Below are 24770 nucleotides of genomic sequence, written 5' to 3'. Positions count from 1 at the left end.
CAGGAACTCTCTTTGCCAACTCAATCTTCACGTACTTCTTAGCTTTTCGGCTGCGCTATGCTTTTAAATCACAGACCCTCCGGTTCTGCTCCTGCCAAAATCGCTTGTGTTGGATTTCCACGACGGAGTTCACGGTAGCCTGTTTATATGATTTAAATGCGAGCGTATAATCTCGACCACGCTCAATCAGACAGATGGGCTGCTAGCGGGTCGCGCAGCAAGTATCCCTCCAGCGCCAAGCTGATAAATTATATATAAAGTTCAGGTGCCCCGTGGTGGGCTGTATTATAACACGAGTGAGTCAGTCATCGAGACACCTACAGCCCCTCTACTCACCAGCAGAAGAACTGCACGCTCATCCCCCGTCTTTGGCCCCAAGCCAAACATGATTATAGTTTGGAATGGAAAAAGAGAACAGACACGATACTTTCGGACACCGTCACAACCTCACAGTTGGGTACCCATGTGTGCAGATAGGGGACACCACGGATAAGTGGCTTTAGCGTATCCGAGGGCACAAACTTTTCTGGCTTCCGAATCAATTCGTATTGTCACAGGACTTTCAACTATTTTGAGTCCTGCCTCCCATTTTTGCATTCAGCATTTAATGCAGGCTGTGCCGTGAATGAAGACAATTCAATTTCCCGGCTTTATTATCTTAAATAATGCATCTGTATAGTATTGCTTCCTGACTGTCCTCACAGACCCCTCCTTTTTCGGTAGTATATCTACAGCTGTCTGGTCCGGAGACACCACCCTGAAATTTGCTCCAGTTTACCCTCTTAATTGGTCCACTTTACTACTGGAAACTCTATCTATCGCCAAGATGGTTCCTCTGTGGGCTTTTGTCCCCCCCCCCCCCCCCCCCACGGGGACCATCCCGATGCCCTTCTATAGAAAACACCAGCGCCTCAGATCCAGAGTAAGTTATCAGACCGGACCATCTAAGATGAGACGAGCCAAGGAACTGAGTAGGTAATAGCAGGACTGGGTTTGAGTGCAGCAGAGAACTTACGTTTGACTTCACTGGACTTCAGACTGACGTTCCAGCCACAAGCCTGGTGTTCCTAAGGACCAATGTGCAGTTTAGTGCCAGTTGAGGATGAATCTTATTCCATGTTATCTTTGAAATAGTTTTATTATCATATGCCAATATCATGCTTTGTCATGCATCAATTTTGATCAGCTTTGCATGGCTTTGAACTAAAATGAATGAGCTCTGTGATTTCGTTGTTGGGGTGGCCTCAATACTCCGGGACCAGGGTTTGAGTCTTTGCTATGATGTAATGGTGGGGTTTCCTCTGGGTACTCTGCTTTCCTCCCCCCTCCCCACAGTACCAAATGGCCCATAGATGTGCATATGTGAGTGGATGCTGTGTGACTGTGTCCTGCGATGGATTGGTGCCCAATCATGGGTTGATCTCTGCCCCGTGCCATAGGCTCTGGACCCCCCCGTGTCCCTGAATAGGGAGAGCAGTTATAGAAAATGGATGGATGTGGCTTCACTGTCCAAGTACAAGAAGTCCATCCAGCTGTCTTCCAATGATTTACCCACAGTAGGGTTGTGAGGGAGCTGGAGTCTAAACAGGGGTACACCTTGAATGGGATGGAAGTCAAGTACAAGAAGTACAGTTTGGGCAATGTTTGTTCAGGTGCTGAAAATGTGGATAAGCTTTGTGGTATTACTCATTGTAATATCCGACCGATGTGAATGTAAAGAGACAGACCACAATGCAACTGCATTCTTAAGTCATCTTGTGAAGTTTGACCCATTTATGGATGCAGTTTGAGGGCAAAAAATAGGGCAGATCTGTTTTTGAATTATGTGTTTATATGATGATAGTTGTCTGGAGATGCTTTTATCTGATGTAAACATTAATCCACAATTAAGGCTGGGTATTTATCATTTCTTATTAGGTAATTTTCTGTGGGAGGGACCCTGGGACTGTTTGGTTATGAGTGCCTGTTTCTAAGCGCTGCTTTTCCTAGAATCATTAACTATAAGGCTGAGAGAGAAAATTATGTTCTTCAATGTTCTTGAGTGTGTTGGTGTGTGGAAAGACGTACCGGGTTGGTCCTGGAAGCAGCTGCTGTTAGATTACAGGGGAACTGGAAGTCATATTCGTCAGGCATCCTGATTGTTTGCTAATGCAATTAATGGGCAGTGTATCTCCATGGCGATGTGGCCACAGTTGGTCTAATTCGACAAGGGACCCTGACCAAGTCAAGGGAGCCATTTGGCAGCCTTCCACCAATCAGATTATAGGGACTGGGCCAGTGACAGGTCGTAAACAACTAGGTAATGTGGGGGCGGGTGTGTTCTGACTGGGCCAGTGACAGGTCGTAAACAACTAGGTAATGTGGGGGCGGGTGTGTTCTGGGGGGAATCAAGGAGGTGTTTTGTTGGAGCTAACAGGCCGGTTGGCAAATTTCTAGGTTTTCAAAAACAGCAAGAAAAAGGGGACCATTAGCAGTGGTACTGATAAGGTGGTGTAGTCATGGCGACCAAGTTAACAACACATATCTGTCCCATGCCGCCGAATCGGTTCTTTTATAGCTATATCGGAGACATGTTGTGATCAAGGCTCGAATGGCATTTAAAGACTGTCCCCTTTGACGCCACCTTGCCAAGCTGGAGTCTTATTATTGAGTGTGACTGACACCTCGATCTTTTTGACAGGCTCTCAGTTCTGAGTACCAAACAATCCGGAGCTCTGCCAAAAGCCCGCTCCTTCGCCAATCTTCTCCCTTGTCGCCTTCTCCTGTCCACCCTGACCTGGTTCCTGTCACTCCTCTCTCCCCAGGGAAAGTACACCAAACGGAAGAGCCGCTTCAAACGCTCGGACGGCAGCACCTCTTCCGATACCACCTCCAACAGCTTCATCAGACAGGTGAGATGCTCCACGCTCCTACACTGGCTGTCTGACCATGGTCCTTGGGAGTCGTGGACCAGTAAGCTTTACAAGATACACATGACCTGATTCCTGTTTGACATCCGAGGCACTTGATAACGTTGTCTGCTGTCCAATATGCAACTTCAGCAAAACAATTAAGGGATGAGGCCCTAAAGGACCAGACCTTTGCCAGCATTGACCTGTAGAGAATCTGGCTGCAGGAATGGATATATTTTATTGTAGGAGCTTCAGTTTTTACTCTGTGGGGAGGTATTGTCCATGTAGAAGAACAGATCTATAAATCCATACATCTGTGAACCTATTAATCAGCCAACTTTGGTATTGGACAGGCCAAGTTTGCTCAATCTTTCATTTTATCATCTATTTAGATAATTTGCCTGTGGCCTATTTTAAAGGGCCAGTACATAAATGTTTTTCACCCGGTAAAGTGAGTTTGGCTAAATTGCCCCTAACTTGAGATCTGAAATCCCTCTGGGACGCCCTCGGATTTCATGCCCTTGGCATCTGTCATTGCCTCTACCCGCCCATCGTCTTTATCACAAATGTGACTAATGCGTCTAGGCGTTTGCTATTCAATAGCGGCTTCAACTGTGTCATGAGATTTTTCTTCTTTTTATGAATTCTACTCCTCCGGATGTGGGCTTAAACAAACACTGCTAAAATGGCTGTTTTTTTTTTCTTAGTGGGGAGGCAGATTAGATATGAATGCTGCCCCCCACTCCAACTCTTTGAGCGGCATGACAAACGCTACCGTTTTTCGACTACTTGCCATAAAAGCAAATCCCGCAGTCCCTGCCATGGCACTTTAACGTCAGCGCGGATGTGTCCTTTTTTCATTGGCGGTACACCTCCCGTGGAAACCTGGGAAACGCCCCCCCCAACCCCGATTTGGTGAAGCACTGCTTCGCTCACATGGCTTCTTGAAGGCTGCTCCTCAATCGAAGAGGAAAACAGCTTGCCCTGCCGGTTGACATTTCCCCTCTCCGTATGAGCGTCCCGCTAAAACGGCTACCCCCTGGATTCCAGGAACACGTGAAATTGAGTCGGAAAGGTTATCCCCGCTGGCCTCCTTCCACAGTCGTCCGCTAATTACCAGGCCTCTTTTGAAGGGCCCCAACCGTGTCTCCTGGTGTACAGTGAGGGTCCCTGGGCACATGCTCCCATAGCACTGTTTGATCCTAATGAGGAGAGGCTCCTACTCTCTTTCCCTTATCCTCCTATGGTCCCTAATCCCCCTACCCCAGTTTCCTTGCAACTCGATCGCAGCTCATTGACAGAAGACAGACTGGGCTACACCATGGAAGCCCGAGCCAGTGCTTTCCATTGGATGAGCCTCATTTCACAGCAGTAATTTAGCCTCCCCCCCTTTCATTCAATGTGCAAGCGTTACTTTCACACCCAAATCCCAGACTAAGCCAGTCATATCATGTGATGGGATCAGCTAGTCATGCCTATTTGATCATGTGACCTGCATGCTATGAACAGCCTCGGGCTGTCGATGATGCATGCCGCCCGAACGGGGAGTAAACAGGCACAGGCCATTGCTGTGTTCAGGAAGATGTTCCTGCTAGATAACTGTCACTCATACCATCGGTAGATGAGCCTTCGTTTTTCTGCATATTAAAATCAAATGTGCACTTTTGACTGCAACCATAACTAACCACACGCACAAACAGGAGCACACTATGCACACGCAAGCAGACTCTACACTGTGCACATACACACACACGCGCGCGCACACACACACACACAGTCGGCTGTCAGTAGAACTGGTACGCTGACCTGGTTTCCATGGAGACGCAGCCTTTGAGTTTCAGGCAGCGAGTGGGGGTGGAGTGCGCAATGGGTGTGGCTTCGTAGCCAGCCGGGGCGGTCCATAGCCGCATACTCAGAAAAGCAGAGGAACAGCACGCTATTAATGCGGAAACCGGATTTTGTTTTGACAGCGATGGCGCTGTGAGTCCGCGGTGTTTGTGGAACTGTGCCGAGATGTAGAGCCAAGCTGTCACCAACAAAGACTGATCTAGGTGCCACCTACACACAAACAAACCCCGGGGCTGCTTTGTCACCCCCCGCCGGGGGCAAGTATGCACCAAACCGCACATGCGTTTCCCCCTCGGTCTATAGGAAGAAAGTCACCGTTTTTCCAGGATGAGCCTCATTCTGTGACTTGAGTTGACCATCTCTCAGTCTCCTCAGTATCTTTCCGTGTGAGCTGATTGACCAATGAGAATGGCTCATGAAGGGTGCATCGCTTGGCATTTTCTGGTGCATCTGGCTGAAGAAGATAGACATCCAATAGGAGCATTATCCTGTTTCAGGCAGAAAAAAAAACAAATTACCATCCAGGGGATGAGAATGTATATTTACTCAAAATACCATCGGCAAAATATTTATGGTTTACCATAATTCCTGAAGCAAGTGCAAGTCCCCCTTGACAGTGTGTCAGAAAAAAAGCGTTTGCAGTAAGGGTTGCTGCTTATCGGAGAGAAGAGACTGTTCCAGAGGTGAGTGACATGTCACCTTAGTGGACAGCTCCATCTAGTGGAGGAGCTGAAACAAAACGTTTGTCTTCTTCTCCAAGCCACTGTGCAGTGTCCCAAACTCCCTCCTCACTCACAGGTCTCTCAAGGTTCAAGGTCGTCTCCTCAGTCACCGCAGGCAAAGTCGTTGAACATGTGTACATGTTTTAGTCCTGTTAGTCTAGGTATGTTTCTTGCCAGTGAAGTTGTAAATAATATGTGAATATCTTTTGTCTTTTTTTAATTTAATTTCTCTTAGCCTGACAGGTAGAGAATAATAAGTGTCAGTTAAATGAGCTGATGCATATTCCATCCCCACAATCAGAAAAAGCTTTTTTTTTTTTCATTTAAAGTGACTCTTATTATCTAGGAGGCTACAGCTCAGTGGACAGCATGGACACCCTGGCAGATTCAGGGGCCCGGCACTTTACAGGGGCCACAGTAGGGGCATGGACACCCTGGCAGATTCAGGGGCCCGGCACTTTACAGGGGCCACAGTAGGGGCATGGACACCCTGGCAGATTCAGGGGCCCGGCACTTTACAGGGGCCACAGTAGGGGCATGGACACCCTGGCAGATTCAGGGGCCCGGCACTTTACAGGGGCCACAGTAGGGGCATGGACACCCTGGCAGATTCAGGGGCCCGGCACTTTACAGGGGCCACAGGGGGGCATGGACACCCTGGCAGATTCAGGGGCCTGGCACTTTACAGGGGCCACAGTAGGGGCATGGACACCCTGGCAGATTCAGGGGGCCGGCACTTTACAGGGGCCACAGTAGGGGCATGGACACCCTGGCAGATTCAGGGGCCCGGCACTTTACAGGGGCCACAGGGGGGCATGGACACCCTGGCAGATTCAGGGGCCCGGCACTTTACAGGGGCCACAGTAGGGGCATGGACACCCTGGCAGATTCAGGGGCCCGGCACTTTACAGGGGCCACAGGGGGGCATGGACACCCTGGCAGATTCAGGGGCCCGGCACTTTACAGGGGCCACAGGGGGGCATGGACACCCTGGCAGATTCAGGGGCCCGGCACTTTACAGGGGCCACGGGGGGGGGGGGGGGGGCATGGACACCCTAACAAATTCAGGGGCCCAGCACTTTACAGGGGCCACAATAGGGGCATGGACACCCTGGCAGATTCAGGGGCCCGGCACTTTACAGGGGCCCCTGAATACATAAAATTATATGTAAAATTGAATGGGAAGACGAAGGTGATATTTTCTCAGGGATGGCAGAATTTCTAAGTATGCCCTGCCTGCGAGGCTGGAGTAAAAATTCAAACCAAGATTTTGTTTCAACCAACCAGTTAAACATAAAGTGTCACAGTCACAGGGTACTCAGCTGGGTGGCTGAAACAAAATCTTGGTCTGGATTTTTACTTTCTGGACCTGGACTTTACACCTTTGATGGCAGGTGTGTGTTTATCTGCTCTGCAATGGCCCAGCATCCCATCCCAGTGCAACGTTATAATGACTATCCGACATAAAAACAAGTTTTTAGACATTAAAACCTAAACCTTGGCAGGTCGAAATCCAATTGGAAATGAATTTAATTCATAAGGAAGCCCCATTTTTAACAGCACAGCAGATGTGACAGATACGGGAAGCCACCGCTAGTCATGCCGATTGTTTTCCTTTTTACGGAGGAAAAGGATTAAATGACAATTACTAGCGAATTGCTCTTTGCCAATAACTAAATTCTCAATCGCTTTCGATTTGTCTGCGCGGCAGCGCTGTCTCTGTCCGGCTCTTGTCCCAAACCACATCCATTTCCCGAGCTCTCCACACATGTTCTGAACCAGCGACACATCTTCTGCCCCCCCCATATGAGCGGAACCCGTATCACGGCAGCCAGTCCGTTCCCAGCAGTCGATGGATGGGCCGCCCTTGGCAAATCCCCATATTGGGCACCGCTTCTAGCCCCAGGAAGCAGAGGAACCTGTGCCTGGATGCTGATTGGACCACAGCTTTGGGGCGTATAGCGGTCAGGATGGACGGCATTGTGTTCCCGCAGCGGTATCGCTCCCTCCCGCGGCCCAGTTGCAGGTGCAGGGTCGGAGATGTGGGGATTCAGCTCCAGTCTGCAGCACCCGCCAAGTGTCCCGTGTCAGAAGGCACGCCGAATCGCTGACGGCGGCATAGCGAGCCCCCTTCTAGGGTTCATTCTGCTCTGGCCCTATTTAAGCCCCCAGCCCCCAATGCTAAATATACTTCCCTGCTTTGCGAATGTCGCACAAGTGGTGCAACCTGAGCCCCCCCTCTCTCGCTCTTCCGTTGCTTTGGCCCCAAGTTCCCATGGCGGGGGAGGGGCGGGGGGGGGGGGCGCTCGCTCCCAGTCTCGCAAGGCCCCGGCTTAACAGCACGCTCACACACTCACTCACTCACACTCACGCACACACACACTCACAGTGTCTGGCACACGCCCTTTGCCGGACCCACTGTGCCGCCCCTCCCCCCCAACACACAACCGCGGTTTGCCGAGGAATGGAGACCACTGAGCGAGTTCGCCGGCCTCTCTTGGTAAGTGCCCCTAGTGGGGTGGGGGTGGGGGGGGGGGATCCGTGAGGCGCCAAGTTTTGCCGTGACACGTTATCGGCCTGATTTTGGGCTTGGCTGGGCGCGCCGGAATGCCAGTAGGCCATGGTTCTCAGCGGGCGTGGCTGGTTCATCTGACACTTTTTATCTTCCTGCTGTCTTTCCCGTTCCTGCTCCATTTCCTTCGCTCTCTCTCTCTTTGTCGTCTTCGGTCCACCTGTTCCGCCCCCCGCAATTCCCCGAGCTCGCAGCTGCCCGGAACTCTCTGGGTTTTTAATTAGACCTCCCGGCCCCCCAGGTCTTCGCGTTCTGTTTTGCCGCGAGCCTGCTGGCCGGTTGGCCGCGCACCCTGAGTTTCACCCCTGTCGCTGATTAACAACTAGCAGCTCAACATAAATACAGTCACCTGAAAAGTGCCACTGTCCCTTGGGCCTGGTGATTTTCTGCCATGAAATATGGAGGCAGCATTTTGGGGATCTGATTTTTATGTGAATCTTGTCAGGGAAATTGCGTACCTGAATTTCATGGGTAGTGGTTGTTTCTGCTTGTTTTGACCGGTTGTTCACAGTACATGTTGTCACCATATGAGTATCTTCCACATCTGCTATTATTACCGCTGCAGTGATTGCACTGGCTTGGTAAAAGGTGCCATTCGCCATGGTAAAGTTGTCAGGATTTTCGTTTTCTTTTCCTGGATCGGCTGTTTGCCATTAACCCAGTTCTGGCTGACGAGCACAGCGAGCCGGGTGGTTGCTAGGCAAAGGGATAGGCAGCCCTGTGACACCGGGGCGCTGTGATGACATACACCACGGGGTGACTCCCTGCATGCAGACGGAACATTTCTCTCGATTGCGCTCCCCGAGAAGACCTCGATACGCCCACGTGTTCAGTCCACACAGAGCTCATCCTCAGAACATCGGGGTCTGATAAAACCAGAGGTGGATGTATTCCGATGAGTTTCTTCATGCATTTACCAATTCATCCCTCCATTTGCATGCTCTGCTCATACGGACTAGTGGCCTCGATTCATCATCAGCGCTGCCAGTTTTAACAGCTACATCTCTAAGGGCTACAAACGCCTCTCTTGTGGTGCCAAACACCACAGACGCCCCCCACCCCAGTGTGCTCTCATCACCACACACACAAACATTCACTGTCAGAAAAAAGTACCAGTTTGTATATTTCAGAGTATGATTACTTGTCACTGGGGCTCAAGGGTCTGCCATTTGTACCCTAGCTGTAGGCAAATGTACCTTCTAAGGTACAGAAATAGACTCTGAGGAACATTTTTGTACAATTGGGGGTACATCGATGTCATTTGTACCTTGGGGTACAAAACTGTACCAGATTTGTACCCTTTTTTCTGACAGTGAAGCTGTTTGCCTCGTGTCTGCTTGTGTTCCTGTCTGCCATTTTCGTGGGGCTTCATGCTTTTTGGGGGCATTTGCCGTTCAATAGTACCTAGGCGGTGACTGTCACACCTTTTCCGTACGTCCTGGTTAATGGGTTATCGGAAAAACCTCCGTAAGTCAAACCCAGTCACGCCAGCCGTGATGATCAAAAAGATAAATGAGTGGGCTTTATTGCAGGCTGATGACATCTTTCTTCCTCTCTCCCTCGCACACGCACACACGCACAAACAAGCGAAGCTGGCTAGCCAACGGCTTGCTCAGTCTTCTCACGAACCCTCAAAGGTTACCGTGCAACGTCCGCATCAGGACAGACTCCCCCAGAAACACACACGCAGTGTAGCGCATTTTGACATCTCTCAGCTACGTGAAACGTGACATGGGCAGACAACTACTTGGGCAGCTAGCCCCTTTGGTCTTGCCCACGTGCGGCCCCTCGCCTCAGATTGGTTGGTGTGTGACATCACTATGACATTCCTGCTACATTGTATCGACATTCCATTGTGCTTCCTGTGTCTGTCATTGTGTCAACTGGGGTACAATGGAATTGGCCCATTCACCAAAACATGACCACTTTAAAGGCGTTTAAATGTATAACGATTTACATGCTTAGCACTGAAATCCCACCAGAGGAGTATATCCGTTTTTATTGTGTTTGCAGAAGCTCTAAGCAGAACCTTCGAATTTACACCACACACAACCCTAATCCTAACCCTAATCCTAACCCTAACCCTAATCCTAACCCTAACCCTCTTCCCATTCTTCCATCCACCCACTGACATAGCGCACTAGAACATCTATTGTGCTTCCTTATCTTGAGGTATACTCTGCTATTCCTTAAAGCAGAGCTACACTCTGTATAGAGCTTCCAGCAGGACGTGTCTTACAAGCAAAATCTATCTCCCTGGTAATGATTTCACAAACGGCAGAAGCTGAACGCGCCGATAAGTTTGCCAAGCGAATGTGGCCCAATAACACACCACAGGAAGTACACTAACAGCTCAGGGATGATTCCGATGGTTCCGGGGACCAAAAATAGATTCCAATTTATCAGTTCTTGAAATGATTACATGGCACCTTGCAGTCAAGCGTGATTGACCATGAGGGGCCTTACCGAGGAAGAGTGACAGTGACAGTTCCGTAGACTCCTTAGAACATGGCTTATGGAATTATATAATTTTCTTGAGGCATTAACCAGACCCTACATGTTTTGGCCTGAAAGATGAGTCAGCAGGTCACTCTGGTACCTCCTAGTTGGTCTCCTACTACAGATCCTGAAGTTCAAGCGAATTACACTCACATTTATTGGTGTGTGAGTAAGTGAGAGCCCTGTGATAGACTTTCTGAGAAATTCCACGTTTATTTGCTATTGACTCTGGATACTTGCATTCTTAATGATGAAAGAAAGATATTGAGAATGACTGAATATTTGAATTCTTTATATTGTTGCATGCTCACATTTAATGCCACCAGTGGTAATTTTAATATTCTCTCACATGGCTATTGTTCGCGTGACATTTTCTACGTAAATTGACCCTCTTTCTTCCGCTGCCCCGTTTCCCTTCATTCCATCACAGTGTTTAAATCCTTCTGTGTGTGCAACACCATGTCGATCCGGTGGCAACCCTCCCGAGAAATATTCTGTGAAATATTCTGACACCGGTGTCACTGCCTGTCCATCTTATTAATCACAGTTTGCAGACTCTCATGGGCAAGCGGTTGGGGTTTCAGAGCAAGAAAGGGGTGAGGATGGAGGTCTGGGAGAAGGACTCAGTGCTGATGGAAATTCCTTTTGGAGGGGCATGCATGCAATGAGTGGAACTGAAGAAAGGTGACATCATAAAACTAAAGTTTGAGTAGCAACTCTGTCATCATTTAGGGGTTGGGGGGGGTCATTGAGGGTGACATGAATGTTATTCAGACGTCAAGGGCACAGTGGTATATTATTTTTTAAGACCCCACAGCTTGTAATTACTTCATGTTTTTTGGTTCTTTATGTAGTGTTTCAATTGTAAATTCATTTTAAATGTATTCAGAAACCTACCGGACCTGGAACTGACAACCTAGACAACCGTAACTGAGTCGCAGGAAGGACAGGAACTCCTGACGTCTGTGGAATATCAGATCATACGTGTACCTGGTGGTTCTTTCTATAGAAAGCATATATGTTTGAGTTGCTGGTTCTTTAGGTAGTTATACTAGTCTGGTTAGTCAGTTGCATAGGTCTGGAGCATGACTACAACACCCGGTGCCCACACGAGGATGTGTCACGGATGTGGAGTCCGGGATGTGAGCTGACGGAGTAGTCACATTTTTATGTGGGGCCGCCATTTTCCCTGGAGTATCGCATAACGTAACACCGCTTCGCCCCCATCCACCCTAGCAGCCACAGCGGGTTCCGTTTTCCTGTGCTCCTATTGACCCATATCCATATAGAGCAAGTGTAGTCTTGGCTAGGCATTAGTCACAGTGCCATTGAAAGAATAGTGGATGATCAGCACCCATTCCTGTAATAAATGCACATTTCCAGTCCACCCTTAGGACTGCGGTGGACCACACAGCATCGGAGGGATGTGGATGTCAACATCTTGTGTCAAGATTGGTTATGTTTGGTCACGCATTTTGTTCATGGAGACATACACAGGTGTAGATTGTTTGAAGGTAAATATGGCCAACTTGAGACGTTTAATGTATAATTTATGAATCTGGCATTTGACAGCCCATATTTGAAATAAAACAAACAAAATACAGCTAGTTCAGTTTAAAGGGTTTACAGTAATATCACTGTAGACATTTGTGGAAGAGCAAGACAGATGTAGACTGCATATACAGGTATGAGGATTCGTTTTAGCAAAACAAAATTAACAGAGAATTCAGAATCAGACCTAATTCTCCAGGGACCCAGTGTGTTCAAGGAATTTGCCACGGTCAGTTAGTCAAAGTCAGATACAGTCGTCCCTCGTTTATCGCGGTTAATCCGTTCAAGACTCTACCGCGTTAAATGAATTTCCGCGAAGTAGGATTCTTTATTTCTTTATTATTCGGCTGCACCTGGCATACATAGGCCTACAGTCCATACGTACAGTAATTTTAATTTCAATTGTAATACAGAGGTGTATAATTGACTCAGACAACCGAGCGCAAGCTGTATCATTTTCACTGTCTATCAACTTTTTAATGAATAAATGTATTTGAAAAAACCGCGATAGAGTGAAGCCGCGAAAGTCGAAGCGCGAAATGGCGACGGACGACTGTACAGCATATATTAAACACCAAACAGAACATGATTTAAAGACACTGTACTTTTATGGACGGACATGATGAAAAACGGATGATTGATGCTGTGGCTCACAAAACGGGACTTCATTAAAACTCAAAGAGAATTCAAGAAACAGTCGGGCGAGGGGTCAGAAACAAAGTGGGTAAGCCGGGCAGGGAGCCACAATAACCAACTGAGGAATAAGAGCAAGACCAGGTACATATATACAAGGATAATAAGGGTAAGATGAGGGACAGGTGAGGGTAGGACTCAAACATTAGGAAAGAGAGATGACCAGCGACCCCTGCTGGCCAGGCAGGGACCGATCCTGACACTATACAAGATATACTGGATTACAAGATACAGAGGAAAGTGGTTTTTAGGAGCATACAGCCAATTCAAAAAAAATGTGTCTCTGTGACTAATACATGTCCCAGCATCCTTTCCTTACAACAGCCTCTTAAAACCTTTTTTCAGCCTAGCTGGCCCCTTTTATCAGTCCACCAATGCAAAGGAAAGGCCGGCGAGATGCTGTACCGCAGCCATCCGCTAACTGTGACCCAGAATTTTGTGGTGCCAGAGCATAATTAGCGCTGTTCTGCTTGGAAGCAGGGGAGCCGAAGGCCGTCTTGACGCTGGAGAGCCTCTTGATGAGATGTCAGGCACCGGCGAGTCGGCGGTTGTCATCGGTGAAAGACGTGGCGCTGGTTCTCCAGCGCTGTGACGTTGTGTGACTCACTGTGAGAAGCGGCCATCAGCTGACAGGGGCGTGAATTAATGGATCACGTCGTATGTATTAAAATGTGTTAAAGCTTCCTGGCAGGTGTGTATGAGAGAGAAGTGGAAGTGACTCAAACTGTGGTAAAAATGGGCAAAAATGTATGCATTATGATATCACACTGTATAATTTTGCGCATGACTAATTAACTGGAACTCACATAGAATGGTCCTAGCTGGGAAATGCTTTCAGCCGTGTACAATAACACTGAACGCGATCCAGAATCCCTGTTGGTATTTTTAACCTGCGGAATGTACCATCTAAATGGGAACATAAATCTAATCGTTTAATATGTTGTTCCTGATGGTGAATCCAACAGGAAACCAGCCTTAATAGCACTGACTTTGTTTCCCTAAGTTGTAGCCTAGCCTTATTTTAAGCATATTTGTTGTCTCTTTAGTGGTGTTTTCCAAATGACATGTGCTTCTGGGTATCAGGAGTGAAAACCAAAAGGCATAGGAAGAAGTTTTAAAGAGCTAAACGTGTTAGATGGCAAAAGATAACCAGGAAGTGCATTTTCTGTGATGAGAAAAATACGACTGATGATTTGAAGAATGCGTTCTTGCTCGTGAAATCGGTTCCACTGCTTTCTTCTCAGTGGTCTTTGAATAAGCATTGCTTATGTCCAGGGAATCTCCAGCTACCACCGTCACCAGTGAGCGAACATCCTTCCTGGTGTGGTGACGGGCGATAGTGCTCGCAGCCTTTGTGGTGCCCTAGGCGAGCATCACCGCCGGCGCCCCCTGCCCGAGAAGAAGTGAAGTCATCAGAAGATGGCGCCCTAGGAGGCTACATGTGTCACCTAATGGATTGGCTGGCATTGGTGAAGAGGATGGGGATGTTGTAAGGTGCAGCGTACTTGACTGGGCACTTGTCCATGAGAATAAGGATTGCAACTGTTCTGAGATCAGCCTTTGAGGTGAAACCCACCCGACGACCACACCAAACATGCTGCCACACCTACCCGTTATTTACAAGGACTGCCCCGCAATTGGCCGAGCCCCAGCGTGCGCACGAAAGCTTTTATCTCTGCCACGCTCCTCTCTCTCTCGCTCTCGTGCCGTACCGAGCAGCTGGGCCGGTTACTATGACACTATTGGGTGCTTTCCCGACCCCGGCCAATGGAAACGGAGTGCAGGCGTCAGCTGGTGGGGGAGCTATTTTGAACAGGAGCTGTGAAGTGAAGCAGGCAGCTAAATTAGAGGCAGAGCCCATTGACAGGGATAGACAGAGAGTGAGAAAGAGAAAGACAGAGAGAGACAGAGAGAGAGAGAGAGAGAGAGAGAGACGGGAGGCAGGGGGGGGTGGCGGCAGAGAAACCACTCTGCCAGGTTGGCTCCCGCCCAGACTTGCTCTTTGCTTCCATCCACATAGTTAATCAGTAGGTCCCAGATGGAGCATCCGCAGGCCGGCCTCCCTCCAGAGTCCTTCTGCACTTCATGCATTTCATAAACGACCGACTGGCTTCCACGTTCTCAGTTCCGTTTTCTGGATAAAGGCAGTGTAGCTGTCGGTGCACACCCCCCCCCCCCCATTCCTCTCCTTTGCCGCCCGGCGGACTTGTTGCGGCACTTGGATTGGCGACGCCCCCTTCTCCTGCTTCTTCTGCGTCCCTCGGTCGAGCCTCATGTCGGGATGTACCTCTACGGGCTAGATGACTCAGAGCCGGTAAGTGGCCGTTATAACACCCCATCCGTCCGTCCCCCCAACCCTCCTCGGTTCCACTATGCTGTCATTTTTTAGCGAAGGCTGTCGGGTCGGACCGTGGGAGCCTGCCGTGTGCTCCGAGGCTTCAGACACGTCCCCGGGTGTGCTTGGCGCTGAGGAGATTTCCTGTACTTGCCAGCCAAGATTTCATGGCTGAAGAAACCACTGTGCTGCACTCTCAGTCTACTCCATCCCCTCCTCAGGTTCATCAAGTGCTACTATAGTATTGCTATAGTACCACAAAGTGTAACCTGCACATTGTCGCTGTTTTAATTTACAATCTGTACCTGGCTCCACATTCCTCACCCCTCACTTCATTGTGCCTCTACAGAATTCTAGGCTTGTCAACTACGCAAGTCTTGATATATTTTTAGCCTGAGTGCTTCACATCCAAGCTTGTCTCTATTCTGCATGTGTGGGTGCCTTAAACCCAGGCTCTGACCTCTAACATCTGAGACCCAGCTAAATGTTACATTTTCTGGTGCGGTTCTTGACAGCATGAGTCCGCTACATTACCAGCAATAGGCTGCTCCACATGGCCTGTTCCCATCAAGCATTAGCTATCATTTATTTTTATTGTGGTCTTTATGATTGATGCACATTATTTCAGACAGTTTCTTTAATCATGCAAACACACCCAATATTTTCTTCAATGTCCCAAGCAAAGTACAAGCGATATGACCTACTGAGAGAAAATGGGGAACAGTGTGTCATTATTAATGCTTTGTGTTCTCCTAGGTCATTCTGTTCAAGTTGTCTCCTTAAATACATTTTGTCACTGTAATAAGGTCATGCGGCCAGTGACTCAGTTTTCGTTTATTACAAAAAACGGGGGGGCGTTCAACAACTGAAAATGAAATTTATCAGCACGGACAAATCCAAAGTCTCGCACTGCTCCTTGTCCCAGTGACAACAAATTAAATCATGGATAGTAGTTAATCAATGCAGCAGAGAATTAGAAACATTTGCTGTTTCACTCAAACAACCCCCCCCCCCATAACCTTGGAGTAGGAAATCTTTGCTACTGCTAGTGACAGACCTGTAACATGCTATTTCCGAGCTACGCTTTCTGCGAAGACTTCCGCATTGCGTTTATGTTCCGCTATAACATATTCTGAAACACTTAACTTAAACAATATTCAGTCAAGTACTGAGGTTATTCAAATCAATGAGTGGTGAGATTTGCCAGGAAGAAAAGGTGTTGCCGCCTACTTGCTAAATTAAAATTGTAAAATACACAAACAAAACTGCTACTGGGAACAGTGACCATGTGCGTGCTCAAGTAACAGCTATTAGTTAGCATCACAGATGTTTGAAGCGACATCCATCTCACCTGCGTTGCTAATTAGCACATCGCCACATGCTAAGTTGGTGCAAAGCATTTGCTGAGCTAAAGTTTCAAGCTGTAATGCCCACAACAGCGGTGTTATTCTCCACTTCACTTTACAGTTTGGCTGCATTAGTGGCCATCTTGCGGCATTCACACGTTTGAGAATAATACCTAAGGCTGGGCTGCCAACTCTCCTGCATCTGGCCTGATACTCACGGTTTAAGACTCACGTTCACGCAAGAAATCATACGGCAAATCTATATTATTCCATCATAAACCTAAAATTAGCTACATCAAAAGTGTTGGAGCAGTTCGCAAACCCTACAGACTATTTACAAGATAATAAAACTGTTACATACTCATAAATGCGTGTTCATGTGAGTGCAGACTTGTCTCTGATTGAAAATCTCACTCCAGCCAGCCGACCGAAGTTCGCAATCCTCCTAGGATCACATAGACAGTTTTTTAGACCGGTTTAGTGAGCTGGGCAAGGAGAGTCTTTATCAGGGCTTGGTACTTCTGAGGCAGCCGACACCTCCGATTATCATCTTAAAGACTGTACAGGCCTTTCATATTCTGTAATGTCTTGTTGCTCGTAACGCCTCTTGGTGAGGTGAACAGCCTGCTGTAATGGATGCAGAAGTTGGGTAGCAACCATCACTGAGCATTTTTCCCAGGTCAGCCTGGCCCAGGAGGGCAGCATGTGGAAAATTCATTTTTATAGCGAGCCTGGGGAACTCTCCACCAAGCCATCTTTCCATCCCTAACCAACAAGGCCCTGTATTTGATGGCTAAGGGATGGTAGATTGGCGTCATGGTAGCTGGCCTGGTGTATTCATGGACTGTGCTTTTGTAAGGATACTGCTGCCTCCGTCCATCTGTCGTTCTGAACAGCTGAACACACACTCACCCATGAGCACACACTAAATAACGTCTTCCCCTTCAACTAGGGAGGAAGTTATGTCACTTCTATAATCTTCTGCCCCACTTTGTTTGCAGTCTTGTCCTATGCAAAATTAGCCACTCGGATGGTCAGATGGCACTATTAAGTCCATCTCCAGTATAACCCAGCACTGGCCAAACCCACAGAGCTCCGTCTCTCCCGCTGTTCCCCAGGGCTCTGCAGACTCCTACACAAGCCGGCCCTCAGACTCAGATGTGTCCCTGGAGGAGGATCCCGATGCCCTGAGGAAGGAAGCCGACCGACAAGCCCTCGCCACACTCGAGAAAGCCAAGGTGAGAGGCCGCAGCTGGCCCCGCCCCCTTCGTCGAGGATCCTGGCAAAGATCTCATTAAATATAACGGTTCTTGCTGTTATTGGAACCAGTCTGCTTGTCAATGATTTTTTATTTTTTTTGACTTGTGCAGGCGATGGACTGCCAGAATGTTGAGGACATTCCATTCTTTCTCTTGAAATCCGTTCGAAAGTCCTTGTCAAATGGCGCCAGATGGAAAAAAGAATGTTACTCATTGTCTTTCTTTCTCACCCTCCAATCTGCCCTTGCCGATCCAAGACCAAACCTGTGGCCTTTGCCGTGCGGACAAACGTGGGCTACAACCCCGGTCCCAACGACGATGTCCCCGTACAGGGCATGGCCATCTCCTTCGAGCCCAAAGACTTCCTGCACATTAAAGAGGTGAGGACTGGATCTGACTGCTAGTACTCCTTGGAGGGCCCGTGGTATTGATCTCCTAATCTCTCACATCAATGGGCTGGAAACGTAAACAGCACGCGACCGGTTTCGCTCGGCTGAGATCCCATTGGTGAGGCGGCGTGTCTGTCCGCAGAAATACAACAACGATTGGTGGATCGGCCGGCTGGTGAAGGAGGGCTGCGAGGTGGGCTTCATCCCAAGCCCTGTCAAGCTGGAGAACACCCGTCTGCTGCAGGAGCAGCGGATGCGGCAGAACCGCCTCAGCTCCAGGTACCAGCAGCTCCGCTCCTCGCCCACATGCCGCCAGTAGCCTTAGCATCACCACCTCACTCCCTTCACTCCAGGGCCATTATCTCACTCCTATAGCGTGGCGTACTGATCTCACTACCCACACCTCAATATAATCACCACACCTCCTACATTCCAGCATCATTATCTCACCGCTAAAGCTCGGAATACTCACCTCGGCACCCAGATCTCTGTATAATCACGCAGTATAATAGCTCGGCGTAATCGCCCATAATCGTTTATATTACGACTTCGGTGCTACACCTAAGTGCCACCAGCCCTCCCCATCCCACACCACCGTGAGATCTCACAGACTAACGGGGCTCGACGTCGCCACAGACCACGTAGTCCCATCACAGTGCAGACCGGACCTCCTACATCTGCCTGTACGCCGTCGTTTAGACTTTTAGACTAGTTCCCCTTAACTTGGACTGACCCCATCAAACCCATAGCTATTAGCTAACTATTATTTACAGCAGGAGTGAGCAATCTTATCCAGAAAGGGCCATTGTGTATGTGGGTTTTCACTGCAACTCTCTAATTAGATTATTAATTATAGGACTGGGGTGGTTAGCACTGTCGACTGACACCTCTGAGACCAGGGTTCGAGTGTCCGCCATGGTTCCATGTGTGTGGAGTTTGCATGTTCTCTCTGTGTGTCGTTGCAAGTTTATCCCCTTGCAGATAAGATCGCCTACCTTTGACTTCCCCTGATTTGCAACAATCTGAAGAAATAAGGAACACTCGTCACCCAGCCCATCCAGATTAAATTGTATTTCACCTGTTGGGAACCCCTGACCTTGTACGAAAATACGAGGCATTTTATTTTTCATTATGGGAATATACAGACTGGTTGGCAACTCTAATTACTCTCTGCCCCTAAATGTGTGACATGTGCTCTCCAGTGTCAGTGACTGATCTCACAGAAAACAGGCTGTAATCAATCAGGCCTCACCCCCCTGCATGTGTCCCTGCTCCTATGTTTATCTCACAGTAAGTCTGGGGGGAGTTCCAGCCTCGGAGACGTCGCCACGGGAACACGGAGGCCAACTCCACCTGGCACTGGTACAGTCACCCGTGACCGTCTGTTAATCGGTGCTGAATAAGTGGCCCCTATAAGATCCCATCTTCCTCGATAGCCCACAGATATCAAGTAGCACAGATCTCTCAACTTGATTCGTCCAAAAACGTGTGATTTCAATTGTTCATATTTTGCGAAAATGACATGTGTGTGCAGTATATTTGTTCCTAAATGTGAGAGCAGGCGTCACTTAATATAACTGATAGCAGTTCCTGGACATACAGGAAGTGAGGTCACCAAATAATATCTCTTTTTCACTGAGCCTCCAGGCGATCCTGTCACCCCAGGTGTGTATTTCCCAGAGAATAGTTACATGTTGCTTTAAATAATAGTCAAAAAGGGTAATTATGTCCTAAGGCATAATACAAAGAACTCCCTAAGTTAAAATTCCCCAGTTTATGCCACCAGCGGCGCTCAGCTGAATCGACACCCCCACACCCCATTTGAAAAGGTCCGTCCCGACCCTAGCACGTACCTCCTCCTCGCTCCTTCCCCTCTCCCTCTCTTCGCACGCCTCCGGAACTCCATCAGGATTGCACTCCCTCTCTCATATTCCCCTACTTTGCTTCCATTTTGCTTATATGAGTTTTTTTCTGTTCCTTTTTTGGCCGTTACCTGCCATTCTGTTACATTATCACAGGTCTCGCTCTTTGACTCCTATCTTCTACCTGTACCCATCTAATGATCTCTTCTGCTCTGCCTTTCCCTCCTTCTTCCTTTGTCTCCTTCCTCCTCCTCCTCCTCCTCCTCTTCTCTGTCTTCTCTCGTTCCTTCTCGTCTCTCTTCCCGTTCCTCTTCCTCTCCGCCTCATCCCCCGGTCCCGCCCCGTGCCCGAACTTCCCCCACCCACTACCAGCACCTGTGGAAATGTCCACAGTGACTTTCGATGTTGACCCCCTGGACCTGGATGCAGAGGAGCCCCCAGAAGCGCAGGCTGAGTCCCGCTCCCCTAGGTCCAGTGGGGGCAGCGTGACCTCCCCACAGGCCAACGCCCACCGTCTCCCCTTTTTTAAGAAGGTAACGCTGGGGAGGGGCCCCGTTCCCTTCCGGAATGGATGCCCGGGCTTGCTGCCTCACCTCGTCCGCCCCCCCCCCCACCCCCCAAGCCCTCGTCTCTCGCATCTGCTCACTAACTAGCCTCCCCCACCAACCCAGAGCCCGCCGCTGCTTCCCACCGTAAAACCCCCACCGGCCCCCAGTGTCTCTGATCGCTATGGTAACGGTGAGCTGTGTGTGTGTGTGTGTGTGTGTGCGCGCGCATATCGGGAAGGGCGAGTTGGCCGTACCGACTTAATGAAGCATGACTCGGGGCCTGACAAATGCATCCCATAATGACAGGCAGATCATAACTCATAATGCCGGAAATAACGGAAGAAAGAAATTTCATTTAAAGAGAATCAAAGGTCTGCATTCTCCAAAGAGGTCCTGTGGGCCGAAACTGCGAAAAATGTAAAGAAAAGATTGATGGAGATTTAAACAAATGGAGAGATGTTAGGGATGTATGGAGATGATGCGTTCGGAGCTTCTCTGTTTGAGCTCCGCCCACTCGGTGCTGTTTCAGCATACTGTCTATTCCTCAGGTAATACCTTGGATATTAGCCCCCTCCTCCCAATATCCCCAGTGTTAACCTGTTAATAACCCACGTCCTTTGTGTTTTTGTATTCCCCCCCCCCCCACCCTTTCCCTTGCTGGGGGTGTGTGTGCCGAATGATAGGCGTCCCAGCTAAACAGAAACAGAAGTCGGTGAGTCTGCCCTCCCCGAGACCCATTCTCTTACTCTCCTGTCAATGAAAGCTCCTTTTCTTAAAAAAAAGAAAGACAAAAGTGGCCCAGTCTCGTTGCGGTGGCCCATTGCCACCCCTCCCAGTTGGGTCCAGGTGTGAACGGCCAGTCTGCCGGGAACCGCCAGCCGCACCTAGCGCTGCCGAGCTTCGCAGCGTCAGGCAAAATTCCCCGGTTCCGTGTCGGTGTGTGGCAAAACGAGCGCGAATACCCTGACAACCAAAACGTTGCAGCCTGCGGGAGACAATTATGCCCTGTTAACGTCACATTCGAGGACAGCGCAGGCACTGCTGTTGGACCATAAGCCTGCCCTCTGCCACCACGCATGGGACATGGTGCATGTCATAACATGTGACACACTTTCCTAACCCAGGCATGACATCCAGTCCTGGCTTTGTGTAGTCATGCTACACTCTAACACAATACTTTCTGTGTATAGTCATGCTATACTCTAACACAATACTTTCTGTGTATAGTCATGCTATGCTCTAGCACAATACTTTCTTTGTATAGTCTTGCTATACTGTAATACATTACTTTCTGCATATAGTTATGCAATACTCTCATACAATACTTTATGCATATAGTCATGCTATGGTCTAATACAATACTTTTGGAGTATTATCATACTATGATACAGTAGCTATGTTTTGTTACATTTATGCTATATGTTTGATAGTTCAGTATGGTGTATATCCTGATATATTATATAACTAGAGTGACATTTTAAATGCAAACGTTTCCTGCATTTTAAGCTGTCAGATTTGATTGTTACGTTATTTATTTGTTGCTATTTGAGCGCAGAGTGACACACTCGTTTGGCCGACTACAGAACCCCGCAAACGTAAGAGGAGCTCAGGGGCCCTAGAGCGTCCCCAGGCTGGACGTCCAGCCCAGAGGGGGATTCTGGGTATTAATTATAACTGCGGCATTGGCGCTGATTTCAATTATAACTGGGGGGTGGAGAGGATCTTTGAAACAGAGAAAAAAATGTGTATGAGAGCTGTCCACGGTTATCCCAGGCGAGGTGGAATAGAAGGGAACAAACTGTACTCAGGATGTTCAGAGTTTCTGTGCCCCCCCCCCCCCCCCCACTTCCATGCCCTGGTCCAGATGGAGCATGTGCCCCCATATGACGTGGTACCTTCCATGAGACCCATCATCCTGGTGGGCCCCTCCCTCAAAGGCTATGAGGTAAAATATAACAAAAAAAAACTACAAAACATCCATTTATCTTCTATTTTAGCATTTTAGACCCAGAAATCTGTACTGCTGGCATTGTGAGAATTTCTCTGTTCTGCTACTTTCATTGTAAAAGTCTCTATTAGATCAGCTACACAAAGGTCACATTATATAACAAACAGAGAAAGGTAACATATCAACCACTCTGCAGTCAGCTACCGTAATCTCTGATGATGACAGGACCACAGTTTTCATATAATACAGTGGGCAGGATTTATGTGCATAGTACTGTACTGCTAGGAGAAATCCTCCTAGAATCTTTGAGTAAAAATCTGAGCCTCTTATACCTTGTAATACACAAGATTATACGCTTGGCTCAGCTGCTCATCTGCATAATCAGGATGAGCCCTTGTTCGCTGGAGCAGATGGAGTCCAGGTGAACCGGTTTATCTAAATTCAGTTTCCCACAAGCGAAACGCTCATCTGAGTTTCACCCCCCCCCCCCCCTCTCCGATTCAGGTGACGGACATGATGCAGAAAGCTCTCTTCGATTTTCTCAAGCACAAGTTTGAAGGCAGGTAAGTGGAATGGCGAAGCCGTCAGCGGGGAAGGTGGGTAGGACCCCCCCAGCGTATCGATCACGGCAGGGGGTGCGGCGGTGACAGCAGGTGGTGCGTTTGTGTGCGTGTCGTCTAGGATATCTATCACACGGGTGACGGCGGACATCTCCCTGGCCAAGCGATCTGTGCTGAATAACCCCAGCAAGCACACCATCATCGAGCGCTCCAGTACCCGGTCCAGCCTGGGTAAGGCTCCGCCCCCCCTACCAGTACGCACGCTCTCGGGCTGCGATAGGCCGCTCCGTGAAGGCCGTGGGTTGGGTTCACGTGCCTCGCCCTCCGTCCCCATCATCCTCGATTCCCCACACTCCTCGCCGCTGTCTCTCAATCAAAAGTGATTGCTGGGAATCGATTCTCTGGACCCAGTGTCCAAACCCGGCTGAAAAGCGACCGCAGGGGAAAGGGGGGGGGGGTGTTTTCAGGGAACCGAAAGAGACCGGCTGGCTTGCCGTGATATTTATAGCCTCTCGCAGCGGCGGAGTTCTTACAGCCTCGCTGCTACTTGCAATTCGACCAGCGCAGAAACGAAACGGGTTCAGAATTAGTCCAGACGTGTCATATCACAGAATAAGGAATGGTGATCCACCGTAGCACTAACAACTGTTACTGTAAACTAATTATAGCACTTTACAAAGTCACACAGGGCTGTGAGGTTCACATAGATCCCATTTTATGTTGCTTTGTCTGTGATAACGTATTTTTATAGTCACTGACAAAGCAAAGTTCTCAATTTTGGGTGGCTTGTTTGGAAAGAGGATGGGAGAATAATTTCTGGTAACACTTTACTTGACGGACCACAAATACTTAATAATAACTCATTGACTACTGAAGTACAAATTATGAACAAATATAGTTGCTACTTGAGATGCTGCATCACGATTCATTAATGATAAACAAACATGAGATCAGTATTTCACTTATGATATTCATGACTACCTTCAGTAGTTCCTACAGTAGTTCACAAAGATTTACAGAATTAACAGACATAGTAACAAATATAGTAACTGCTTTAGATAAAACATTAATGATGAATTAACATTAGATTAATATGTAGCTAATACTTAGTTTGTGGTTAGTTAATACATAAGCAATAGTATAATACTCTATGAGTATTTGTGCCCCTTCAAGTAAAGTGTTTCTTCATTTCTTACCATTTATTTTTGAAAGGTAATATGACTGTGCTTTAAAATGAACTCAGTTGAGCTTACTTAAGTATTTATTTTTTTGCCGGTGTTAAAAAACAGCGTGGCCTGTGCCTTTAAGGCATCCGCAAGGCAGTATGGATGTTAAACCCATCACTGGCAAGCTGCCATGTCTGTAAGGGCCGGAGGGGGGGTCTTTTGGGAAGTGCTGCCACCGGGGCTTTGTGTACACCATGCTGTAGCTGAGACCGAATGTGGGTTGGGGGCACCGTAAGGTCAGTAGCTGAAACGGACCTGCGCTGTCTGAATGTTTGTCTGATCAAGCCTCTTCTCTCTTTTTCATTCTGTATCCTCCTGTTCACCCTCCTCCTCCTCCACCTGTCCACCACGCTCTCCCTCACTCTGTAGACGTACTGGGTACGTATTCTCTCCATTTCTATGAACGAACGCCTCTGCCACACCCCCCTCTCCCCTACTGCCACCCTCGACCCCCCCCCCCCCCCTCCCCATCCATCTCCTCGCATCTGCCTGGCTGTCTGTCTGTCCGCCTCACGCCTCCA

The 24770-nt window shown here is 48.5% G+C and overlaps 1 protein-coding gene across 4 annotated transcripts in view; it reads left to right on the top strand.

Moving 5' to 3' along the window:
* Positions 1 to 24770, top strand: part of LOC111855959 (calcium channel, voltage-dependent, beta 1 subunit) — a 35614-nt gene that overhangs the window by 1467 nt on the left and 9377 nt on the right. The window contains exons 2-10 of one of the 4 annotated variants that reach the window (XM_023835504.2): positions 2805 to 2891; positions 17576 to 17695; positions 17974 to 18096; positions 18248 to 18384; positions 19397 to 19467; positions 21199 to 21227; positions 22380 to 22460; positions 22968 to 23026; positions 23145 to 23254. In XM_023835504.2, the coding sequence (XP_023691272.1) occupies positions 2805 to 2891; positions 17576 to 17695; positions 17974 to 18096; positions 18248 to 18384; positions 19397 to 19467; positions 21199 to 21227; positions 22380 to 22460; positions 22968 to 23026; positions 23145 to 23254 (817 nt within the window). Of the gene's footprint in view, positions 1 to 2804; positions 2892 to 7791; positions 7962 to 14443; positions 15091 to 17575; positions 17696 to 17973; positions 18097 to 18247; positions 18385 to 19396; positions 19468 to 20339; positions 20501 to 21198; positions 21228 to 22379; positions 22461 to 22967; positions 23027 to 23144; positions 23255 to 24770 lie in introns of those variants that run through there. The other 3 variants (XM_023835500.2, XM_072704564.1, XM_023835507.2) reach the window with 3 other exon arrangements.

The sequence above is a fragment of the Paramormyrops kingsleyae genome, chromosome 22 (assembly GCF_048594095.1).
Source record: "Paramormyrops kingsleyae isolate MSU_618 chromosome 22, PKINGS_0.4, whole genome shotgun sequence".
NCBI lineage: Eukaryota > Metazoa > Chordata > Actinopteri > Osteoglossiformes > Mormyridae > Paramormyrops > Paramormyrops kingsleyae.
Note: the sequence above shows the minus strand (reverse complement) of the source record. Positions and strands in the feature narration are given on the sequence as shown.